At 43.6% G+C, this 23223-nt stretch overlaps 1 protein-coding gene across 1 annotated transcript in view; it reads right to left on the bottom strand.

Annotated features, from left to right (window-relative positions):
* Positions 1-23223, bottom strand: part of LOC122788982 (minichromosome maintenance complex binding protein) — a 1363580-nt gene that overhangs the window by 366598 nt on the left and 973759 nt on the right. Inside the window, exon 15 of the mRNA XM_044056074.1 lies at positions 21832-21835. Coding sequence (XP_043912009.1) covers positions 21832-21835 — 4 coding nt within the window. The remainder of the gene's footprint in view (positions 1-21831; positions 21836-23223) is intronic.

Here is a 23223-nt window from a genome sequence, read left to right as displayed (position 1 = left end):
CATCACAGTGGTATTGTCTGTAAACATCTTAAGAGGTCCTGGGGAGAACAGAAATGGAAAACCTGATGAGCCAGCAAGAGAGCTCTCATTTCTTTGACGTTTGATATGTTCTTCCTGTTGATGGGGCTCTCAGACCAACTGCACCTATACGGAGCCAAATGCTGCTCCCCATTCCACATCTGAAGAGTCTGAACAGCTCCTGAGAGGGAAGAGGTGGCGAAAAAGGAACCCTGGATTAAGAGTCAACTGCTGAATCCACCACTGAAGTTCCTTCGTGAGACACAGCAGAGGAACTACAAATTGAGGGGAAGAGCATGTTGAAGGCAAACAGACCTGGGAAACCACTGAAACTTTCTCATGTGGAGTTTGGCCAAAGGGGGCACAGGAATAGTGGAGGCCATGAACCCCAGACTCTCAGAAATTCCCTGGCTGTTACTGAAGCCAGAGGAAGAAGGGATTGAAAAAAGCAAATGAGAGTTAGGGCCTTGGGAGGAGGCAGGGATGCCAGCATAGGCACAGTCTGGATCCTGCACCCCTAGAAAGACATGATCTTGAGAAGTAGTCAGAAGGGATTTTTTGAAATTTATAATGAACCCCAGGCTTTGCAGAAGGGAAATGAAAAGCGGGGATTTTGCAATAAAGTCTCTGGAGGGGATGCCTGAAACAGGAAGTCATCCAAGCAGGAAAAAACTTGGATCATCTGTAGCCTGCAAAAAGCAATCATAGGAGCAAGGCATTTGGTGAATACCCTTGGGGCAGCAGAAAGGCCAAAGGGCAAGGCAGAGAACTGAAAATGCCAGGAAGCAACAGAGAAATGTAAAAGTTTCCTTAAAAGGGAATAAGTTGGGATATAGAAATATGCATCCTTAAGATCCAAAGGCACAATATAAGCCAGAGGAAGCAAAAGAGGGGACAAAGTCTGAAAGGACACGATTCGAAAAGAGGGAACCTTCAGAAATGTATTTAGATGAGAGAGAGGTCTAAATTTGGTCTCCAAGTACCCTCTTTCCTGGGTACGAGGAACATTGTGGAGTAAAACCCCCACCCCCTTTGGGAAACTGGAACTTCTTGAATAAAAGTGAATAAAAGGAAGAATGTGGCTGGGAAAAATAGGACAGTCAGACAGCACCTGGTTTACCTGGAAAAGGAGACTTCTGGTGCACAGAATTCTGAGTAGCTTTAGCTGGAGGAGCCCACTTCCCACCTTTCTTGCCCTTGGGGGGGGGGGGTGAGATTGCCTAAGAACAAAGGCTAGCTTACTGGAGTGATTTCTCTGAAATGTAGGTACAGAAGAGACAAAAAATGCTCAAGTTCCTGTAAAGCCTTACTCTTATCCTGGAGAGACAAAGCAGCAGCAGTTTGCCAAACAAGTGACTGTCCACAGGAGCATCCATCAACTTGGCCTTAATATCATCAGGCAAAGGTTGAAGCCAAAGCCAAGAATATCTCCATCACAAACCCAAAAGCAGCAACCCTAGAGGAAGCATCTGCTGCATCATAACTACACTTGATGGAATGATAAGCCACAATGGAGGAAGTCCCTAACAGGGAAAGAACAGAAGTCTTCCTTTCAAAGTCTGAAAGATCAGAAATTACCTGACAGGCTTGGGAAAGAGGAGCCAATATGTACCTGGACATATGTGTTTGATAAATGATAGCTCCAAAAGTCAAAGTAGCAAAGTTGTAAACCTTTTTTCTCTAACCTTTCCATGGTTCCGCTATCTTTATCAGAAGGCAGTAACTCAGGAGAAGGTAGCAATTGAGATGGCTTATCAGAAGTCACAGACACTACAGAGAGGTCAGCAGAAGGGCACTTATAAAGAAATTTACAGTCCTCAAGCACCATATAAAACCTAGCAGGTGTCTTGGGGGGCAGGGGGCTTGATGCAAGGAGCCTTACAAGCATTAGAAAAGGCATCGAAAAAGGCAGCCAAAAACAGGAGGGACAGCAGAGGGTCTTAGAGAATCAATTTGCAAGAGCTCATAATACCTTTTCTGAACTTCAGAAATCTGAGCACAATCCCATTTAAAAAAAAAACTCCACCATTCTAGAGACAGTGCCCCCAAAATACATTTTCTGTAAATGAGTATCAGGACTAGTAGATTCCTCTTCCTAAGGTTCAATCTAAAGAAGGAATCTGAGAGGAGTAAGCAAGGGATTCCTCATCTGAATCCGCCTCCTCCTCAGAGGAATACTGTTTCCTGGGTATTTAAGGGGAGTAGAGTACCAAGGAGGAGCTAGAAGAGAAACTCTGAGAAGGTTTTAAAGCCAAAGCATTAAACAACCCCTGAACGAAATTTTTTCTATCACTCTGTGGGCCATTAAGAACTGAAGTAATATGTTTAGTTTTCTGCTCTTTCTTTAAGGGGATGTCCACCTTATAAAATGTAGATGGATCCAACCCTGGGCATCATTCAATAATAGTAGGTGTGAAAACCCTCCACTGGACCAGTAATTAAGGAGCCTCAATCACCACTGGCAACAGTGGAGGACGTTCACGGAGAGAACAAGTACACACAAAGTATTTCCAGATGTAACTCCCTGCATCAAGTGCAATTTCCCTGAAGAGGACACAGAGACCACAGTCAGCCCGGGGCTTTCTCCCTCTTTCTCAAGATCCCCAATAAGAATCCCCCACTGGCAGAGCTACAGAGTGGAGTCCTTAGGCATGGTTCCAAGCCAAGTCCTCCAACACTCTCTCTATCCAACCAGTGCTTTGTGTCCTTGCCCAAGTACTTGACACACACCTGGGAAAGGCTGGCACAGGTTTACTAGCTATGCCCCCTTCTGACCAGACTAAAAGGTAGTTATCACTGCCACCAGAACCCCTTTATCAGCCACTTTAAGGCCCTTAGCAGAGTGTCCAATTTTACTGTGTAATATTAATACCAATACAAATGGTAGTGTAACCAAGAGCAAGGCTATTAGGAGTGGCCTACACAGTCAACAAATCAATATGCAAGTAACTCTCAAAACTTAAATATTTCTACACAGATCAGCCACAATGAAAGGTTTAAATATATTTAATAATAGATAAAAGAACAAGACAATACTAAAAATATATTCCCAGTTACGGATTTCAAAACCACAGGAAATATTTAAAATAAAACTGCAGTACAGGCTCACACAAATAAAAATATCTAAACTAAGCTTTATTATATTCCTGCCTCTATCTAAGACACAGTTGTAGTGTTCCCTAGAAAATTACTTCATTAGAGCAAGGCAGATGTGGTGAGTGAATCTTGCTGTAAGGTCCAAGACATAATGCAGAATGCTCAGTCTTACTAAGAGATTTCTCAAATTAATATGTAAACTACTACTGCTGGGATAGCTTGCAGAATGACAATTTCTGGTCATCTTCTAGTTCCAAGGCCAAAACCCCACTGCTAGAAGCTGACCGTATTTAGAATCTGCCTGTAAAAATACATAGACAAAGGCTTTTCCTCAGATCTCTAGCAGATGCTGGAAGTCATAAAACAATTGCATTCCTTCATGCTTCAAATGTAGCAATTACGTACAATACAGAAAGCTTCCTAGCACAGTCTACGTCTCTAGCTGCATTGAAACCAGTCAGATAATAACTTTATGGCCTAGCCTATAAAGTAATTTAATTTCAGATATTTTTCTAAAGTTTGCTGGACTGAGGTTAACCTCTTGTATTCCAGTTTCCACTGTTAAAATATATACATTTAAACAGTTACAACAGTGCATGTACATTTATGTTCTCTTCCAGTAGGGCACACTGTGGTTACATTTCAAACAGCACTTTGCAAATACCTTTTCAACACACACGCCTGTACAAGCAGTTGATACACAAATGACATACAGTTCTAATACATCTGTAACACAAGCATCTTGTATAAATCATTTCAATATTCATCAATGATATATAATTATTTACAAAATTCCAGCTAGCTGTGCTGGCAGTATCTGTTTTTGTCACAGTAGGGACTTCTCTGACCAAAATTTGACAAACACCTCTAGGCCCCTCGATAATAATCAGCTGCAGTTCCTCCAGAATGTGTGATGCGGACATCTGCAAGGCCTCCAAGAATGTGCCTAAATTCAGATCCCCACTGGCCTCCAAACCAGACGCGGACAATGAATCCAATGATGGAGCCAGGCAAACCTCCAGGCTTTCACTTACCTTGAGATATGTCCTGCAGAGGCTGTACAGCAGAAGAATCTGGCCTAGATTTCTTGGCCTTCTTCATGGATGGCTGCCCCTTGGAGTGGCAAGTTCCTTCCATTGTGTCTTTAGCTAAGAGCTTAAGACATGATTCTCCAGACACAAAGCCAAAGAAGATAGTCTACTATGGATGGTCTTGGGAACAAAGGCCTGACAGATTGAATAGGACGTATGGTCGTGGGAAGGACAAAGGCAAAACAAGCACTGCTCGTACCCTTTCTTTATGGGGGATCCATCTTCTACACTGACATTTATCCTTCTTGGATGACATTAAACAGCACAAGCAACAAAAATAAATAAATCAATAAACCCCAATGGGGCACTTACCTGCAAAGGCTTGGTGAACCAACAAAGGAACATGCATTCAGACAGATGACCAAGAGATGGAATTCAGACTGGCAGCAAAGAAGTTCTGAGGTTGGTATGTCCGGGTGTCACCTTTATGCCCCATTTCACGAGTAGCATACGTGTGATGCACGGCATACCTTAAAGCAAAAGAACAAGAAATGCAGCCAAACACAGGACCTCAAAGGGAAGCAGTTCTCTTTATTAGATACAACCACAAGAAACGTTTAGTGTTTTTGTCCCGCATAAAATTACACAGGACTTCGAAGTTCCATGTAATTTTATGAGGAACGAAAGCGCTTAACATTTCTTGTGGTTGTATCCATTTCAGGTCCTGTCTGGCTGCATTTCTTGTTCTTTTGATACCTTAAAAAAACCTAAAGGCTTTGGTATACTAACCAGACATCAGGCCACCCTTGGCAGGGGATCCCTATTGTAATGAATACTGCAACAGTGAAATGAAAGAACATCCTTCATTATAGGTCAGTTCAAGCCTGTGAACATGACTGTCGTCTTCTTCTTTCGGCTGCTCCCATTAGGGGTCACCACAGATGATCAACTTTTCCATTTCTTCCTGCCCTTTACATCTTGCTCTGTCACACCAACCACCTGCATTGTCCTCTCTCACCACATCCATAAACCTTATCTTAGGTCGTCCTCTTTTCCTGTTACCTTGTAGCTTCATCCTTAGCATCTTTTTCCCAATATACTCTGCATCTCTCCACAGCACATGTCCAAACCAATGTAATCTTGCCTCTCTGGCTTTGTCTCCAAGCCTTCCAACCTGGGCTGACCTTCTAATATACTTATTCCTAATCCTGTCCATCCTTGTCACACCCAGTGCAAATCTTAACATCTTCGACTCTGCCACGGCAAGCTCTGGCTCCTGCCTTTTTGTCAGTGCCACTGTCACCAACCCATATACCATAGCTGGTCTCACTATCCTCTTGTAGACCTTCCCTTTCACTCTTACTGGTACTCGTCTATCACAAATCACTCCTGACACTCTTCTCCACCCACTCCATCCTGCGTGTACTCTCTTCTTCACCTCTCTTCCACACTCACCATTACTCTGAACTGTTGATCCCAAGAATTTAAACTCATCCACCTTTGCCACCTCTAATCCCTGCATTCTAACCATTCCTTTATCCGCCCTCTCATTCACACACACATATTCTGTCTTAGTCCTGCTGACCTTCATTCCTCTTCTCTCAAGAGCATATCTCCACCTCTCCAGGGTCTCCTCCACCTGTTCCCTACTCTCACTACAGATCACAATGTCATCTGCAAACATCAAAGTCCACGGGGACTCCTGTCTGATCTCGTCTGTCAACCTGTCCATCACCATTGCAAATAAGAAAGGGCTCAGACCTGATCCTTGATGTAATCCCACCTCCACCTTAAATGCATCCGTCACTCCCATCGCACTACTCTCGTACATATCCTGTACCACACTTACATACTTCTCTGACACTCCCGACTTCCTCATACAATACCACAACTCCTCTCTAGGCACCCTGTCATATGCGTTCTCCAAGTCCACAAAGACACAATGCAACTCCTTCTGGCCTTCTCTGTACTTCTCCATTAACAGTTTCAGAGCAAACATCGCATCTGTAGTGCTCTTTCCTGGCATGAAACCATACTGCTAATCACTAATCATCACCTCCCTTCTTAACCTAGCTACCACTACTCTTTCCCATAACTTCATGCTGTGACTGATCAATTTAATCCCTCTGTAGTTACTACAGCTCTGCATATCACCCTTATTCTTAAAAATCGGCACCAAAACACTTTCTCCATTCCTCACGCATCCTCTCACTTTCCAAGATTTCATTAAACAATCTAGTTAAAAACTCCACTGCCACTTCACCTCCTTGCTTCCACAGGTATGTCATCTGAACCAACAGCCTTTCCATTCTTCATCCTCTTCATACCTATCCTTACTTCCTCCTTGCTGATCCACTGCACTTCATGATTCACTATCCACACATAATCCAACATTCTCTCCCTCTCATTCTCTTCATTCATCAGCCCCTCAAAGTACTCTTTCCATCTGCTCAACACACATTCCTTGCTTGTGAGTACGCTTCCCTCATTATCCTTCATCACCCTTACCTGCTGCACATCTTTACTAGCTCGGTCCCTCTGTCTAGCCAATCGTACAGGTCCTTTTCTCCCTCCTTAGTGTCCAACCTTTCATACAACTCTTCATACGCCTTATCCTTAGCCTTTCGCCACCTCTTTCTTGGCCATGCACCTCATCTCCTTATACTAGTCTACTTTCTTCATCTCTCTGACAACCCCACTTCTTCGCCAACCTCTTTCTCTGTATACTCTTCCTGTACTTCTTCATTCCACCACCAGGTCTCCTTGTCCTCCTTCCTCTTTCCAGATGTCACACCAAGCACCTTTCCAGCCATCTCTCTTACTAGCTCTGCTGTAGTTACCCAGCTATTCAGTAACTCTTCACTACCACCCAGTGCCCGTTTTAACTCTTCCCTGAACTCCACCTCACAATTACCCTTTTTCAATTTCCACCATTTGATCCTTGGTGCTGCCCTCACACTCCTCCTCCTCTTCTTAATCACCAATGTCATCCTACAGACCACCATCCTATGCTGCTTAACTACACTTTCCCCTGCCACCACTTTACAGTCTCCAATCTCCTTCAGACTGGCCCTTCTACACAAGATATAATCTCACCTGTGTGCATCTTCCTCCACTCTTGTCTGTCACCCTATGATCTTCCCTCTTGTTAAAAATACATATTCATCACAGCCATGTCCATCCTTTTCGCAAAATCCACTACCATCTGACCTGCATTCCTTTGCTTAACACCATACCTACCCATCACTTCCTCATCCCCTCTATTCCCTTCAACAACATGCCCATTGAAATCTGCACCAATCACCAGTCTCTCACCCTTGGGTAGGGCCATCACCACTTCATCCAACTCACTCCAAAATTTTTCTTTCTCATCCATCGCACACCCAACTTGTGGAGCATATGCACTAACAACATTCATCATTACACATCAGTTTCCAGCTTCATAAACATCACTCTATCCGACACTCTTTTCACCTCCAAAACACTCTTAGCATACTGTTCCTTCAGGATCATCCCTACGCCATTTCTCCTCCCATCCATACCATGATAAAACAATTTGAACCCGCCTCCGATACACCTAGCCTTGCTCCCCTTCCATCTGGTCTCTTGCACACACAATATACCAACCTTCCTTCGGTCCATCATATCAGCTAGCTCTCGCCCTATACCAGTCATACTGCCAACATTCAAATTTCCAATCCTCACTATCACAGTCCTAGCCTTTACCTGCCTTTGGGCATGCCTTCCCCCCTCTTCTCCTCCTTCGGCCAACAGTGGTCGTTAACCCGGGCCTCGACCAATCCGGTATGTATATCTGTACTGTTGTCCGCATGTATGATTTGGCAAATTTTTATGCCGGATGCCCTTCCTGACGCAACCCTCCCCATTTAACCGTGAACGCGACTGTTAATCTGTTATAATTATTCCTATTAGGTAGGCTGAAAGTACAGTTTTGTACCTACTATAAATGTAGATGTTCGAGTGCTCATACAGCTGCAGTCATAACAAATAGGTTTTCCTGCCGTCAGGTGGGTCCTCGGTCGGCCGAATTCCAAAGTCTAGGTCCGGCGCCGGTTGTCGTCGCTTCTTCCCTGACGTCAGGGGTATAAAGGAGCCAGCCGATGCCATCTTCTTCAGTTTTCCTTGCCCCAGATGTCAGGTGCCCCCAGAAGGAAGGCAAAACATAAACTTATGTAATCATGCAATATAGAATAATCAAAAAACAGTAGTTTGCAAGCAAATACACCATAAAAGAATACCCCAAATAGGTTGTATGAGAAGGTGTTTGTCATAAGGCCTGTCCTAAGAGGAGATGGAGGGAGGGAAACCCGGACTGCAGCTGTATGAGCACTCTAACATCTACATTTATGGTAGGTACAAAACTGTACTATGTTCATCGTGCATACAGCTGCAGTCATAACAGATGGGTAGAATCCCAAAGCTAAGTAGGGGTGGCAGGCACTAAGTGGAACTAGGAGGAGCAAGGATGCCCTGCAAGACAGCTGTAGAAAATCCCACTCTAGATTTAGAGTAAAGTGGAAGGTGATGGTGTTTGGAGAGTGTGCACTGAACTCAAAGTGGCTGCTTCCAAAATGTCCTTGGTAGGAACCCCCCTGAGGAAAGCTGCAGAGGTAGCTGTGGCCCTTGTGGAGTGGGATCTGATGCTTGAAGGCACAGTTTTTCCATGAAATGAGTAACAAAAGCGTATGCAGTGGGCTATTCATTTTGAAATTGTCTGTTTGGAGATAGCCTTTCCTTGAGCACCTGTAGCATAGGACACAAAGAGTTGCTCGGATTTCCTGAATGGCGTTGTCCTGTCCAAATAATAACGAAGTTGTCTGTGAATGTCCAAGGAATGCAGTAGTCTTTCCCCTTTGTTTTGTGGGTTAGGGTAAAAAGGTAGGTAAGTGGATAGTCTGATTCAAGGCTACACTGGATGCTACCTTTGGCATAAAGGTAGGGTTGGTTCATAAGGAAACTCTGTCCCGATGGAAAATGATGCAAGGTTGCACAGCCATGAGGGTCTGTAGTTCCAAAACCCTGCGTGCTGAGGTGATAGTCAGAAGGAAGGCTGTTTTCCATGACAAGTATTGTAGTTCTGTTGAAGCAGCTGGCTCAAATGGAGGAAGGGTCAGTTTTTCCAATATGAAGTTGAGGTCCCAAGCAGGGACTGGTGGTTTCCTTGGAGGTTTTATATTCTTAGACCCTCTGAGGAACTGTCTTAAGAGAGGATGAGAAAATAAAGGAGGATCTGTGTTGTATTGTGCAGAAATGGCTGAAGCATGGATTTTGATGGAGGAGAAGGAAAGTCCACTGTTTAACATCTCAGCTAGGTACTGTAAAATTTGAGGTAAATTTATTACCCAAGGATTCTGGCCCGTTTTCTGATTCCAGGCACAAAACCGTTTCCATTTGGCGGAGTAGGCTTTTCTAGTAGAAGGTCTTCTGGCCTCCAAGATGACATCCTGCACCTCCTTGGAGAGGAGGGTCTGTTGGGAAATCAAGGGATTCTCCATGCAGCTAGATTTAGGGTTTTAAGCTGGCTGTGAAGAGTTTTGAAGTTGTGCTGGGACAACAGAAGAGGCACTAGAGGTAGGATCCATGGTGGGGAATGAGTCAGGCTCTTCAGGAGTGGATACCAGTGTTGTCTTGGCCAGTCTGGAGCAATGAGAATCATTTTCGGCCTCTCTGCTCTGGCTTTTAATAGAACTTTGGGTAGCAGAGGGAGAGGCGGAAAGGCATAGACTGTCAATGTTGTCCAATTGAAAGAAAGTGCATCCACTTTCCAGGCCTGTGGATGATAGGTCCTTGAGCAAAATTTTTTCAATTGGTAATTTCTGTGGGTAGCAAAGAGATCTATGTCTGGCTGTCCCCATGCCTGAGTTATCTTTGCGAAAACTTAAGGATGCAACTTCCATTCGTGTGGATCTGTCATATTTCTGCTTAGGCTGTCTGCCAGTGTGTTTTCCTTCCCTGGCAGGAATTGTGCCTGAAGTTGGATTTGCAATTCCAGAGCTGTGTTCCAAACGGTCATGGCTAGTCTGCACAGGAGGTATGAATGAGTTTCCCCCTGTTTGTTTATGTACCACATCACTGTGGTGTTGTCTGTCCTTAATAGCTGGCCTGGATGCAGTAGGTCTTTGAAGGCCATAATAGCATTTTACACTGCTAGCATTTCCTTTTGGTTGATGTGTAGGTTGCTTCTCTTTTTGGGACCATTTTCCCTGAATGCACTGATCTGTCATGTGTGCCCCCCAGGCGTAGTCCGAGGCGTCTGTTGTGATGATTTGAGTTGCTTGAGGTATGCAGAAAGGGAGACCTATGTTTCTTTGGCATGCTTGAGCCCACCACAGAAATTCCTTTTGAAGACATGGAATGAGTGGTATAATTGTTTCCAAACTGTGGCTGTGTTGAGACCATAAGTTTTTTAGGTACCATTGAAGTTTCCTCATATGCAGCTTTGCACATGGGATCAGCAAGATGCCATGAATTCCAGAGCCTGCAGGACTTTCCTTGCAGTCAGCCTTGTGAAGGTTGCCATTTTGCTGAAGTATTGAGATAGTTGCCCTTGTTTGTCTGCCGTGAAGTAGGCCATCTGGGTGTTTGTATTCAAGCTGGCACCCAGGAAAATTATTGTTTGAGAGGGTATTAGTTTTGATTTCTTTTTGTTGACTGTGTATCCCAGAAAGTTCAACAGTTTTATTACAAACGCCAGGCGTTTCAGAAGTATGTTCTTGCTGTCCGCTTGGATCAGGCAGTCGTCCAGATATGGCTATATTTGTATTCCTTGAAGTCTGCAGAAGGCAATTACTGATGCCAGGCATTTCGTAAACACTCTGGGCGCAGTAGATAAGCCAAAGGGCAATGCAGAGAATAGATAATGGGTTGAATCTGCAAGAAATCTGAGGTATCTTCTGCAATCTTGTCTGATAGGGACATGCAGGTATGCCTCCTTGAGGTCCAATGTTACCAGCCAAGACTCCTTGCCCAGCATGGGAAGAAGCTGCTGTAATGTGAGCATCTTGAATTTTGGTACCTGTAAATATGTGTTTAGGATGGATAGGTCTAAAATAGATCTCCAATCTTTGTCTTTCCTTGGTACCAGGAATAGTCTGGAATAAAACCCTTGACCTTGTTCTTTTGTAGGTACCTCTTGAATAGCTTTCATGTCCATGAGAGCTGAAATTTGTTTTTGTGCCTCTGCCCTTTGATTTTGTGGCAGGTTTGGCATGCCTCTCATATTTGGAAGGGTGTGAAAGTGGAATCTGTAGCCTCTGTCTATAATGTCCAGAATCCATTTGTCTTTTGTGACAATATGCCAATTTTTTGAGAATAATGTCAGTTTTCCGCCTAAAGGTGCTGACATTAAAGCTTTGCTTGGCAGGTAAAGGGGAAAGTCATTGTGTCTGCTTTCTGAATGACTGTGATCCATCTTCTCCACCTCTTGGGGTTGGTGCTTGCCATTGTCTGGCTCTGAATGATCCTTGAGATTGCCCTCTACCCCTTGGGTGCCTGTATCTGCCTCTGAGGTCTGTCCATGGCTGGAAAGGACCAATTTTTTGAAGGCCAGTTTCTGCTGAAACGTGGAGGATGTACCTGCAGGAAATCTTTCACTGTTTGCATTGATCTCGCCTTTTCCTCCATTTTCTTTAGTACCTCCTCAGCTTTAACACCAAACAATACATCTTTTTGAAGAGGTGCATCTAGTAATTTAGCTTTGACATGATCTGGTAAGGCTTGCTCTTTGAGCCAAGCATGTCTACGTATGACAGACCCTGTAACAGCAGCTCTACATGAGGTCTCTAAAGCATCAAAACCACACTGCAAGGTATGTTTACCCACTTGCTCTGCACTATGCAACAAATCCTGCAACTGTTTTAAATCTGGTTGTTCTGGTTGTGTCATTTTACTTTTCAACTGAGATAAAAACTGTTGAAACTTTAACATATGGAACTGACAGTTTAATGCCCTCATTGTTAAAGTGGCTGAGGTATACACCTTTTTCCCCCATCTTTCTAAAGTTCTGGAATCTCTCCCTGAAGGTAATGGGTTTTTAGCAGTAGTGGCCTTAATTCCCTTGGGACCCTGTGAAATAGTTTCTGGGTCAGCAGTATGGCTTTTGTATAGGAACTGGTGTGAATCAGGAACCCGGTAATACCTGTCTGGTTTAACAGGAGCTGGAGGTAAAGAATCTGGGTTGAGGCTGGCTTCTGTGTACACATCATCTAATATATCTTAGACAGGAGGGATAGCCAGAGGCCTATGCTGGGGGAGCAAGAGAAAATTCCTGAGCCTTTTCTTGGAATCTGAGTAATCTTGTCCTTCCCAGTGAAAGTGTTCCCTCAAAGTATGTAGGGTTTCCCCAAAAGAGTAGTCCTCAGGGGGGGAGACCGAGGGAATAGACTCCTCTGCATCAGAGTCTTCAAAAGGAGAATATGTATATTCCTGGTCCTCAGAATGTTCAGAGGTAATAGAGGCTTGATCTGAGGAAGGGTAGTCTTCCTCTAATCTGGGCCTTTTGTCTGAGGGGGGTTGAGAACCCCTGATAACAGTAATCAAATCCTCAGCCATTTTGAGCATCTGTTTTTTAGGCATGGGGCCTTGAGAGGGGGTCTGTGGTCCTTGTTTTTTAGTTTTCATGGCTGCTTTAGATTTTGTGAAAGCCTTAATAGAGAAGGAGGAAGGCCTGAAGACACCTTGAGAAATGGCAGGCCTGTCTAAACTCTGAGTTTCCCCGCCAAGAGTGGCGTCGGTATCTGTAGTCGGAATTTGGGCCGAGGAGCCTGCGACCTCGGGCACAGAACACACCGGCAATGAAGTGTCATCGGTACTCAGGGGCTGCGTAGGCGCCTCGCTGAGAACCGGAGAACCGGTAGTCGGCCTTAGCGTGGTGTCAGAAGAAGTCGCGGACCTCATATGTCGGTCCTTATCTTTGCGTCTTTTACTCAAAACTGGAGTCGGAGTATCCGACGACATAATATAATTACATTTTTTACCAAAATAGTGATGGGCGAACTCCGCCCGACGCTTAATAGTGCGTTTGTTGAATCTAGCACAAAAACGGCAGGCCGAGACGTCGTGGTCTGGGCCTAAGCAAGGAATACAGAAAGAGTGGAAATCCTTATGCGGTATTTGATTCCCACATGAAATGCAATTATTAACTTTGTCTGACATCGGTCTGAGGCAAGAAAAGTTTCCCCAACAGGGAACTTAGCTTTCAAGAAGACTTCGGCTGAAATATTTTCATAAATCTCAGGAGCTGGCCGACCGGCACTTGCGAACTGCTTCTGCTTCGGGCACCGCGCGGCAAGAAAGACTGAAGAAGATGGCGTCGGCTGGCTCTTTTATACCCCTGCCGCACTGACATCAGGGAAGAAGCGACGCCGGACCCAGACTTTGGAATTCGGCCGACCGAGGACCCGCCTGACGGCAGGATAACCCATCTGTTATGACTGCAGCTGTATGCACGATGAACATCTTCATTACTTGAAAATGTACTTTTTTTTTTTTTTTTTGAGGGCTTTCATTACAACAAAGTTTTGTAAGATGTGATAGGTTCAAATGGATACGACAAAAAAATGTATAAAAGCTCAGCCTGCCAAATATGGATGGATATAACACAAGCTGAAACTACACATTTAAAAAAAAAGTGTTACACACAACAAGTGTGAATAACTTATTACAATGGCATCACTTTCCATATTATCTTTGAATGCAAATGGTCTCATGGGTATATACAAAGAGTAGCAAGCTATATTAAAAAAAGCAAAGTGCAAATAGCTATGGTGTAGGACACCCATATGGAAAGAAATGAGCATGTGAATTGGATACAAATGGATTTCAGGATTTAGCAGAATATACAGGACAAAACAAAAGGCAAGTACTTAGATTAATCTAATTGCTAGAGGTGCTACAATAGTGATAGCAGAGGGGGAAAAATATAATAGTAGGTTTGTAGTATTAAGGGGCTATTGGCAAGGGAGGAAAATTACACTGGCATGTAACTTATTTCACCTAAAAATGCTACAGTGGAGCTTAAAACTCTGGGAGAATTTATAATCCTTCAGTAGGAAACATTACTTATAGGCAGAGACTGGAATTTGATTTGTAACAGTGAGGATGTATCGGGGGGGGGGGGTCTAAAAGGAAAATGTATCAAAAGATTTTTGAAGAATTTATGACAATATTGGTACGGGAAATGTGAATTCAGTAGTAGGACCTCAGACAGAATTTACACATTCCCCAACGTACAAAAACTGAGCAAAGCTAGACAGAAATTACATTTCACAGGAACATGCTCATTTAATTAAAAGTTTTGAAATGCAGCCAATAACTTTCATATCTCTTGCCAATAACTAAAATAAAAATGCAGGGTAATGAAATAAAAAAATGACAGCCTGGCATTTCCCCACCTGTTTAACTTAGGATTTAAAGAATGGGTAGTGGAAATATTTTGGGAGTTATTAGGGAAGATGGAAATTTTTTTTGAAAATATAGCCTGAGACTGGGATAAAATGAAAGTAGAGTTTAACAATAGTTTAGAAATAAAATAAAAAAAAACAAACATGGTTAAGTAACAAGAATTATTTAGATGAACTGACAAAGATTAAACCATTGCAGAATAGCAGGAATTTCATAGAAAAAAAGGCACAACTGCAGTGTGTTACAGATAAAATAAGGCATTGTCTTGATAACATGCACAAGTTTAGACAGACTGCTGTTAATCAACTTTTTTAATTATTCCAGCACAAAAAAAGCTTTCAGCACAATGGCTTAGGCAATAGAAAACAAAAAGTGTTGTTGCCAAGCTTAGGGAGCCTACCACAAGGAAAATATCCACAGATCCTGTAGAGGTATTAGAAATATCTTTGGAATTTTATGAAAATCTGTATAAAGCTGAGAAATGTGGAAATAAAGAAAAAGTACAAATGGAAATGTTTATGGAAGAATTAAATATGCCAAGTTCAGAGTTAAATGAGGCTCAATTGCCAACAGTTAGGATAGGAGGAGATGAGATAAAATGCTGACATACAAAGCAATATACAGGAAGGTTTCCAGGAATAGATGGTACTCCGGTGGAAGTTTGGAAGGTAGCAGTGAAGAAAGTGATAAAGTTCTGGAAGGTTTTGTTTAACAGTATTTTAAAGAGAGGACCAACATCCTGGAAGAAAGCTGTGGTGGCTATAATATGCAAAGACCCATCAGATCCCACTTCATATAGGCCTATTTTGATTCTAAACCATGATTATAAAGTGTTAGGTCTATAATGGCTAAAAGAATGGCAAAGGTGATGCCAAAATTGATAGATATGGATCAATGCAATTTTGTGGAGGGGAGGCAAACATTTGACATTAATAGAACAATGATGATCCAGAGGGAAGCAAGACGCAATAAAATACCACTGTTGCTGGTGGGTCATTCATGCAGAGAAAGCATTTGACAGATTAAGCTGGGACTGTATGAGTTGGGCAATGGAAGCATTTTCATTACCTGATAAAATAATAAGGTTGGTTAGGAGGACATGAGAGATCAGAAGCAAAAATTAAAACTGGGGGGGGGTTGAACCATTGCCAAAGAAAATACCGGACTTAGAAATTCAAGGATATAATTGATATATCAGTCAAAAAAATCTGGCTTTACTTGCAGATGATGCACTGTACCTGATAAAAGCAAAATGGGACAGTTTAGTGTTGTGCAACATTCTGAGACAGTTTCATGTCTTTTCAGGGTACAAAATTCATGAATATAAAACAATGGCAATAGCTGTAAAGCCATACCCACACATGAATTGGTTCAGCAACACCCATATTTATGAGGACATGATAAAATAAAGTACTTAGCAGTACTGATTAAAAATAACTCTGTAATGGCAGCTAAGCTTATGTGTGAAGAGACTAAAAAGACGATACAGAACTGAGAAATTGGAAACTCATTTATAGATGTGGATAGTAAGATACAACCAGTGAAAACGTTTAGTGCATTTACTCTTGTATACAGGTCAGGCATACTTGTATCAAACCAAGCAGAAGTTGTGGAAATAAAGAATTCAAGGAATTTATCTGGGAGAGAAAGAGGACAAGAAGTTAAACGGGTAACCAACTTGTTCTATTGGAAGGATCAACTTATCCCACTTAACTCTTGCCCTATTTCTCTCCGAGCTAAATTCCTTCACTTTTTTTTTTTTATTATCCATAACTTTTCATTGGGTTGATGAAAGTAAGCTTAACCCATATACAAGACTAAACATTTTCAGTGCTTGTATCTTACTATCCGCATCCATAACAGTTTCCACTTTCTTAATTTTTGGTCTCTTCCCACAAATCCATAGCTGCCACAACAGAAGCCTTTTTAATCCATACTCCTAAACACACCATCTGTCGCCATAAATATGGGTATTGCTGAACCAATTCATGTGTGGGTATACAATTTACAGCTATACCCTTTGTTTTATCTTCGTCTTTTCAGGATATAAAATCAATGAAACTGTCTCAAAAATATTTGCAAATAAAGCCAACTTTTCTTAATTACCATACCAATTATATCCTTGAATTTCAGAGTTCCATATTTTCTTTGCCAATAACTCTAAATATAAAGCAAATAAAGGGGAAAGAGGTCCTGCCTGGTTTCTCTGTTCAAACAGCTTATTTGAGAGGAACCCTCCCACTTTATATATCCTTCTAATTAACTTTATAATTGTTTCAATTAATGCAAATACAAAGGCTTCCAATGCCCAACTCAAAATTCCAGCTTACTCAGTCAAATGTTTTTCGTGCATCAAGGCCCACCAACAACAGAAGTTGTTTCTTACATTCTTCTTCCCTGTGGATCATTACAGTTCCATTAATTTTGTCAAATGTTTGTCTCTCCACAAATCCACACTGATCCATATAGACTTTGGAAAAATATTTGCCATTCTTTTAGCTAGTACAGACAAACATTGTACATTTGTGGTTGAAAACTGAAATGGGTCTATATGAAAGCTGGGTCTGAAGGGTCTTTGCCATCTTTAGGTAATACAGCCACCACAGTTTTCTTCCAAGATGCTGGTGCTTCACCTCCTTTTAAAATACTATTAAAATCTTCCAGATCTTTATCAATTTCTTCCCTCCTCATTTTCAAACTTCCATAGGAATACCATATATTCCTGAAGACTTGCCTGAAGACTGATCATATGTCTTTCTATCTCATCACCTCCTATCTCAACTGTTAATTGCTGAGGCTCATCTACTTCTAACCTTGGCATAACTCAGTCTTCCATAAATATTTCTGTTTGTACTCTTTCTTGATTTCGACATTTTTCTACTTTATACAAATTTTCAAAAGTTTCCTAAATTTCTAAAACCTCTTACAGGATTTTTGGTTATTCTTGTTATAGGTTCCCTAACTTTGGCAAAAATCCTTTCAATGTTCCATTTCCTAAGTCGCTGTGATAAAATAAAAGCTTTTGCACTCTATAGTTATCAAAAATAGTTACTTAACTGCAGTCTTTTTAAACTCATGCATCTTATACAGATAGTCCCTTATTTTCTCTTTAGCACTCTGCATTGGCTCATCCTTTTGTTCTGTGAGATTCCCCCATTTTGCAATACTTGAACCCTTTGTCGTCTCCTCCAATTTCTACTACTACTTAACCATATCTCTTTCTTTTATTTCGACCCCATTTTTAAACTCAATTTTTATTTTATCCCACTCACTAGCTATAACTTCAGAAGATATTATCTTCCTTAACTCTCAAATAGTTTCCATAACAGGTAGATTTGGAAAGTGCCAGTGTCTTGATTTTACTCCATTGCCCTGCATTTTCTCACATTTTATTGGTGCATGACCAGAAATAGTTACTGGACACGTGTCAAAGCTTTCAATTAAATGGGCATGTTCCTTTGAAATATAATTTCTATCTAGTCTAGACAAGTTATTGTACCTTGGGGAATAATACGCATGCTCTGTCAGAGTTCCTACTACTGTATAATGCACTTTTGCACAATCTTTCATACCAAATATTTTCATAAACCTCTTCAGAAATCTACCATCTTTTGTTATAATATCCCTTTCTAGGTCCTCCTGATACATCCTCACTACTGCAAATCAAAGTCCAGTCCCCACCTATAAAAACAATTTATGTCTTACCATAACATTCCATCTGAGTTGTTGATCATCTTCCAGTCATCACTGATAGGCTCGGTTCCGAGCCCTTGAAACACAGTCGGCCTTATACCAAACTTGCGTGCACCAAAAACTCTCGAGCCAAGCTGCTACCCACAATGCCCTTCACTCAGTTACCTCAGATCGAGTTTGCATGCAACATATAGAAGAAACAAAGTCAGAGGCCATCTCTGCGCAGAAACCCTGAAACTCCACAAAGACCCAGAAGATCCGCCAGGAGCCTTTGGTGGGGGCCGGCAGGAGGGTATGAGGATTGGAAGAAGATCAACAACTCAGATGGAACGTTATGGTAAGACATAACTTCTTTATATGAAGTTAATAATCTTCCTATTCATCACTGATGGGACAGAATCCCAAGCTACTTGGAGAATCTGGGTGGCCCTTATGGAAGAACATTCCTGAGAACCATTGAGCCAAAGGCCGCTCTTCCTCTGGAGATCAGATCCAATTTGTAATGCTTGATGAAGGTATGGGGTTTAGCCCAAATGGCTGCTGCACAGATGTCATCCATGGAGGCTCTAGAGTGGAAGGTAACAGACGCTGCGATAGCCCTAGTTGAGTGAGCTTTGATTTCAGCAGGCTTAGATTCATTCGTAAGCAAATATGAAAAGGTAATATAATCCCTGAGCCATTTTGACAAAGTAATGTTAGATACTGCACACCCCATTCTAGGACCAGAAAAGGAAATGAAAAGTTGGTCCGACTTGCGAAAGGATTTAGTTTTATCCAGGTAGAAACATAGTTGTCTATGAACATCCAATGAATGCAGGCAGTATTCTCCCTTGTTTGAATAATTTGGAAAGAATACAGTGAGATCAATGTACTGGTTTAATAGAAAAGTCCGAAACCACCTTGGGGAGAAAGGATGGATTAGTACGAAGTGATATTCTGTCCTTATGGAAGATCAGATAGGGACTCAATGCATAAGGCTTGCAACTCAGACATTCGTCTGGCTGAAGTGACTGCCACCAAAAACCAGGATTTCCATGACAGGAATTTTTGATCACATGTCGCAGCAGGTTCAAAAGGGGGTAGAGAGAGACTGGAGAACCTGGGAGAGATTCCATGCCTCCACTGGTTGCCTGACAGGAGGTCTGTTATGGAAAATTCCCTTGAGGAAGGTCTTGCAAAGTTGGGTGGAAATAAATGGGACTCCATCTGAACCATTAAGGAAGTTAGAAATAGCTGCTAAATAGACTCGAATGGTGGAAGCTGATGCGCCATTGTCAAACAACTCAGAAAGGTAATGAAGAACAGTAGCTACAGAAGTTGAAAACTGTTTTAGCATCCGATCATGTGACCAGATAGAGAATCTTTTCCATTTGTCCCTGTAAAGTTTTCTGGTGGATGGTTTGTGGGAGGCCAGGATAATATCACGGACAGATAAGGAAAGGATTTCCTGCTTGGTAACTAACGGAAGTGGAGAAGCCAAGCCGTCAGCTTGAGAGTAAAAGGATTTGGTGGAGTCAGCCCTTGTGGGTGAGATATGAGGTCCTGAAGAGTGTCCAGGATCCAAGGAGGTTAACAGGTGAGGTCGGAGGAAGGAAAACCACACTTGAGGCCAGAACGGGGCAATGATCACTTTGCTTCTCAACAGGATAGCTTTCCTTAGAAAAATAGGGATCAGAAGTATCGGAGGATAAGCATAAAGGAGACCCACGAGCCAATCGTTTGTCAAAGCGTCTCTCGGTGACTCTCCGTGACGGGGAAAGAGGGCAAAGTAGCTGCTGCATTTTGTGTTAGAGGGGGAGGAGAAAAGGTTGCAGCATGGCTGGCCCCAACGGCTGAAGATTTCTGCCGTCACACTCAGATTGACAGACCACTTGTGAGGACGAAGGATGCATCTGCTCAGCCTGTCCGCAATCATGTGGGAGCTCCCCGGGATATGCGTTGCGATTAGAAAGCGGTTGGAAGCTATCACCCACTGCCATATTCTCATTGCTTCGTGACAGAGGGGGTATGATTTGGTCCCTTCCTGTTTTTGTACCAGACAACAGACATGTTGTCCGACTGGATAGCAATCATTGCTGACAGAAGGAGCGGATGGAATGCTTGCAATGCCAGTAGCACAACTCCTAACTCCAGGACATTGACATGCAAAAGTTGGCCTCTATGCTGGACCACGTGCCTTGGACTGACTTTCCCTGGAAGTGGCCCCCCTCATCGTATCAGGAAAGCGTCTGTGGTCACCATGGCGCTGGGTTGGGGAGTCTGGAAGGGGCAACATGAAAGATTTTCATCTGTACTCATCCATCAGAGGAGATCTTGTTTGCAGGAGTTGGTGATGAGAATCTGTCAGGTCAGGGGATAAAGACTGGATATCCACTGGGACAGAAGGAGCCATTGTAGCAGTCTCATATGTAATCTGGATGGGGAACAATTGGAATGACCGCTGCCAAAGACCCCAGAGCCTAAAGTACTTCCCTTGCAGACACCCTTTCTCCGACAGAGTATCACTTGAACTTGTGCCCTCCCTTAATCTCTGAAGCCTGTGAGAGGGAAGAGAGACCAGACTTGAGTATTAAGTACTGCCCCTATAAATTCCAACTATTATGAGGGAAGAAGGTTGGATTTTTCTCAATGAATGGTGATGCCCAGCGACTCTACTACTACTATAGTGTAGCGGAGGGTCCTGACCAGGAGGCGATTGGTGGGGGCGGAGAGGAGCCAATCATCTAAATACGGAAACACCTGGAATCCCTGAAGTCTCAGATGAGCTGTGATCACTGCTAGGCATTTCGTGAGCACTCTGGGGGTCGTGAAGAGACCAAATGGCAGGGCTCTGAATTGGTAATGATTGGCTCCCAGCCAGAAGCGAAGTAGACTCCTGGAGCGTTTGTCCATTTTGATGTGATAATGCGCATACCGGAGGTCTATAGAGCACATCCACACATCCTCCCGAAGAAAAGGGAGGATGGATTGAATCGTAACCATACGGAACTTGGTCTGAACCACTGATTTGTTTAGCTGGCTGAGATCCAAAATGGGCCTCTAGTCCCCGATCTTTTTTGGCACTAAAAAGAATCTAGAGTAAAAACCGGATCCGCACTGGTCTGGGGGGACCTGTTGGATGACTCGTTTTTGACATAACTTTCTTATTTCAGAAGCTGCCTCCTCCCTTTGACTGGGTGGAACATCGGGAAGGGATTTCGGAGGTCTTGGCTAAGATATTAGGGGGATGTGATTGCCTCTGGAAATAATTCTCTGCACCCATTGATCGTTTGTAATAGAGAGCCAGGCACCTAGGTGCAGAGAGAAACGAGCCCCAACTGCTTCCAGAGGAAAGCAATCGGGCAGCGCTTCAGGAGCCTGATTTCAGGGATCCCCTCGGCCCCGAAAGGGGCATCTTCCATTATTAGAACCCCCTCTGCCTCTGGTGGAGCCCTCACCACGTGCCTCATGGAAAGGATCTTGAGACTTTTCATGCCACATCTTTCCACTCCTCTGGTTCCTGGAGAAGGAACAGTGAGGATTGGAAAAACGCAGACCCACGGCAGACAAGTTCTTCCTGTCTTGTTCGCACCTGGCTATGTCCTTGACCTTAGAACTGAAAAGAGCTGATGGTTCGATAGAGGCGTTTAAACAGGAAGACTTGGGAGTCTGCGAGGTCAAAACTTCGCTTGCACCTGCAGCTCTAGCCTCCCCTTCTGTTGCGTAGGACAGCAACCTCATGGATGAGTTGGAAATTGACTCTAGGGTGGCAAGTTGGGAAGCAACTTTATCACGTGTCCTGTCCAAAACTTGACCTCGAGGGTTCCAGAGAGCTCGGTGATGAGATCTCTCTGGAGCCTCGTAAAATGTGACAAAAAGTTCAGAGACCTGACAGCAAAGGTCACTGAAGCAAAAACTCACTTCCCTAACCTGTCCACAGCCCGGGAGACTCTGTTGGGTGGGTGGACAGTAGTACTTTGCTCCGCAAAGCTCTTTTTCGTCGCCGCTACCACCATAGCGTCTACTGGCAAACCTCTAGACCAATGGGGTTGATCCTCTGGAGGGGAGAGTATCTTATCTGATGATCTGGAGTTAGCCTCAGCAGTGTCGGGATTCTTCCATGCCTGCTGCACGATGAGCTTAACTTATCGGCAGGGGGTCACCCAAGAAGTAGAGGGCCGGGAGCAGAAGGCCTGCAGGAACACGGATTCCTCTGAGAAAGGGCTTCCAGTCACCCCTCTGCTTCAAGATTTCCAGGTGGTCTCAAAATGAGACATCATCAAGGGGTGACCGTGGGGACCCTTCCCCATCATCGTAGTCCATATCTTCAGTGAGGGATTCCTCTGGGGAGTCCATGTGTTTCCTCTTACACGTCCATTTCTGAGGGGGTTCTTTGGTGGGAGCATCTGAAGAAGACTCAGAAAGGGAAATACCCTGTACAGGGGTTTCCTGGGTCTTACCCTCTCAGTGTCCTGGGGGGGGTGGCTTTTGATAGCTGCAGCTCAGAGGGAACGGGTGGTAGTCCTGATGTAGGAGGATTGCTCAAAGCAAGCACCCTGTCCATCACCCGGAAAGCAGGCCAGCCTGAAGAGAAATGGGAGCCCGGAACCGAAGAAGACAATTTTGGAACCGGAGTCACAACCAGCTCCACGCGGTCCACTCCTGGGAATAGAGCCTCAAGCAAAACCTGGGAGGAAGTCACCCTCGGACCCGAAGACGAAACTGGTGACACAACCAGAACCGTGGCCGGAACAAAGGGTTCCACCCCCAAGCATGAGATTGAGAAAGGGTCAGTTCCGATGGAACAGACATCGAAAGGGGCCTTGGAGCCACAGACATGGTTGTTGTTGGCACCGAGGCAAGGGGGTCTTCTCGTAGACATCGGAAATATGAGCCTCGGAACAGAGGGGTCCCAAGAGAGGAGAATACGTGGGGGTCGCCGGGGCAGTGGACCCAAATCCCGGAGTGGCGTGGGCTCTAGAAA

This window comes from Protopterus annectens, chromosome 14.part0 (genome assembly GCF_019279795.1).
Source record: "Protopterus annectens isolate FY-2018-M chromosome 14.part0, PAN1.0, whole genome shotgun sequence".
In the NCBI taxonomy this organism is placed as follows: Eukaryota; Metazoa; Chordata; order Ceratodontiformes; family Protopteridae; genus Protopterus; species Protopterus annectens.
Note: the sequence above shows the minus strand (reverse complement) of the source record. Positions and strands in the feature narration are given on the sequence as shown.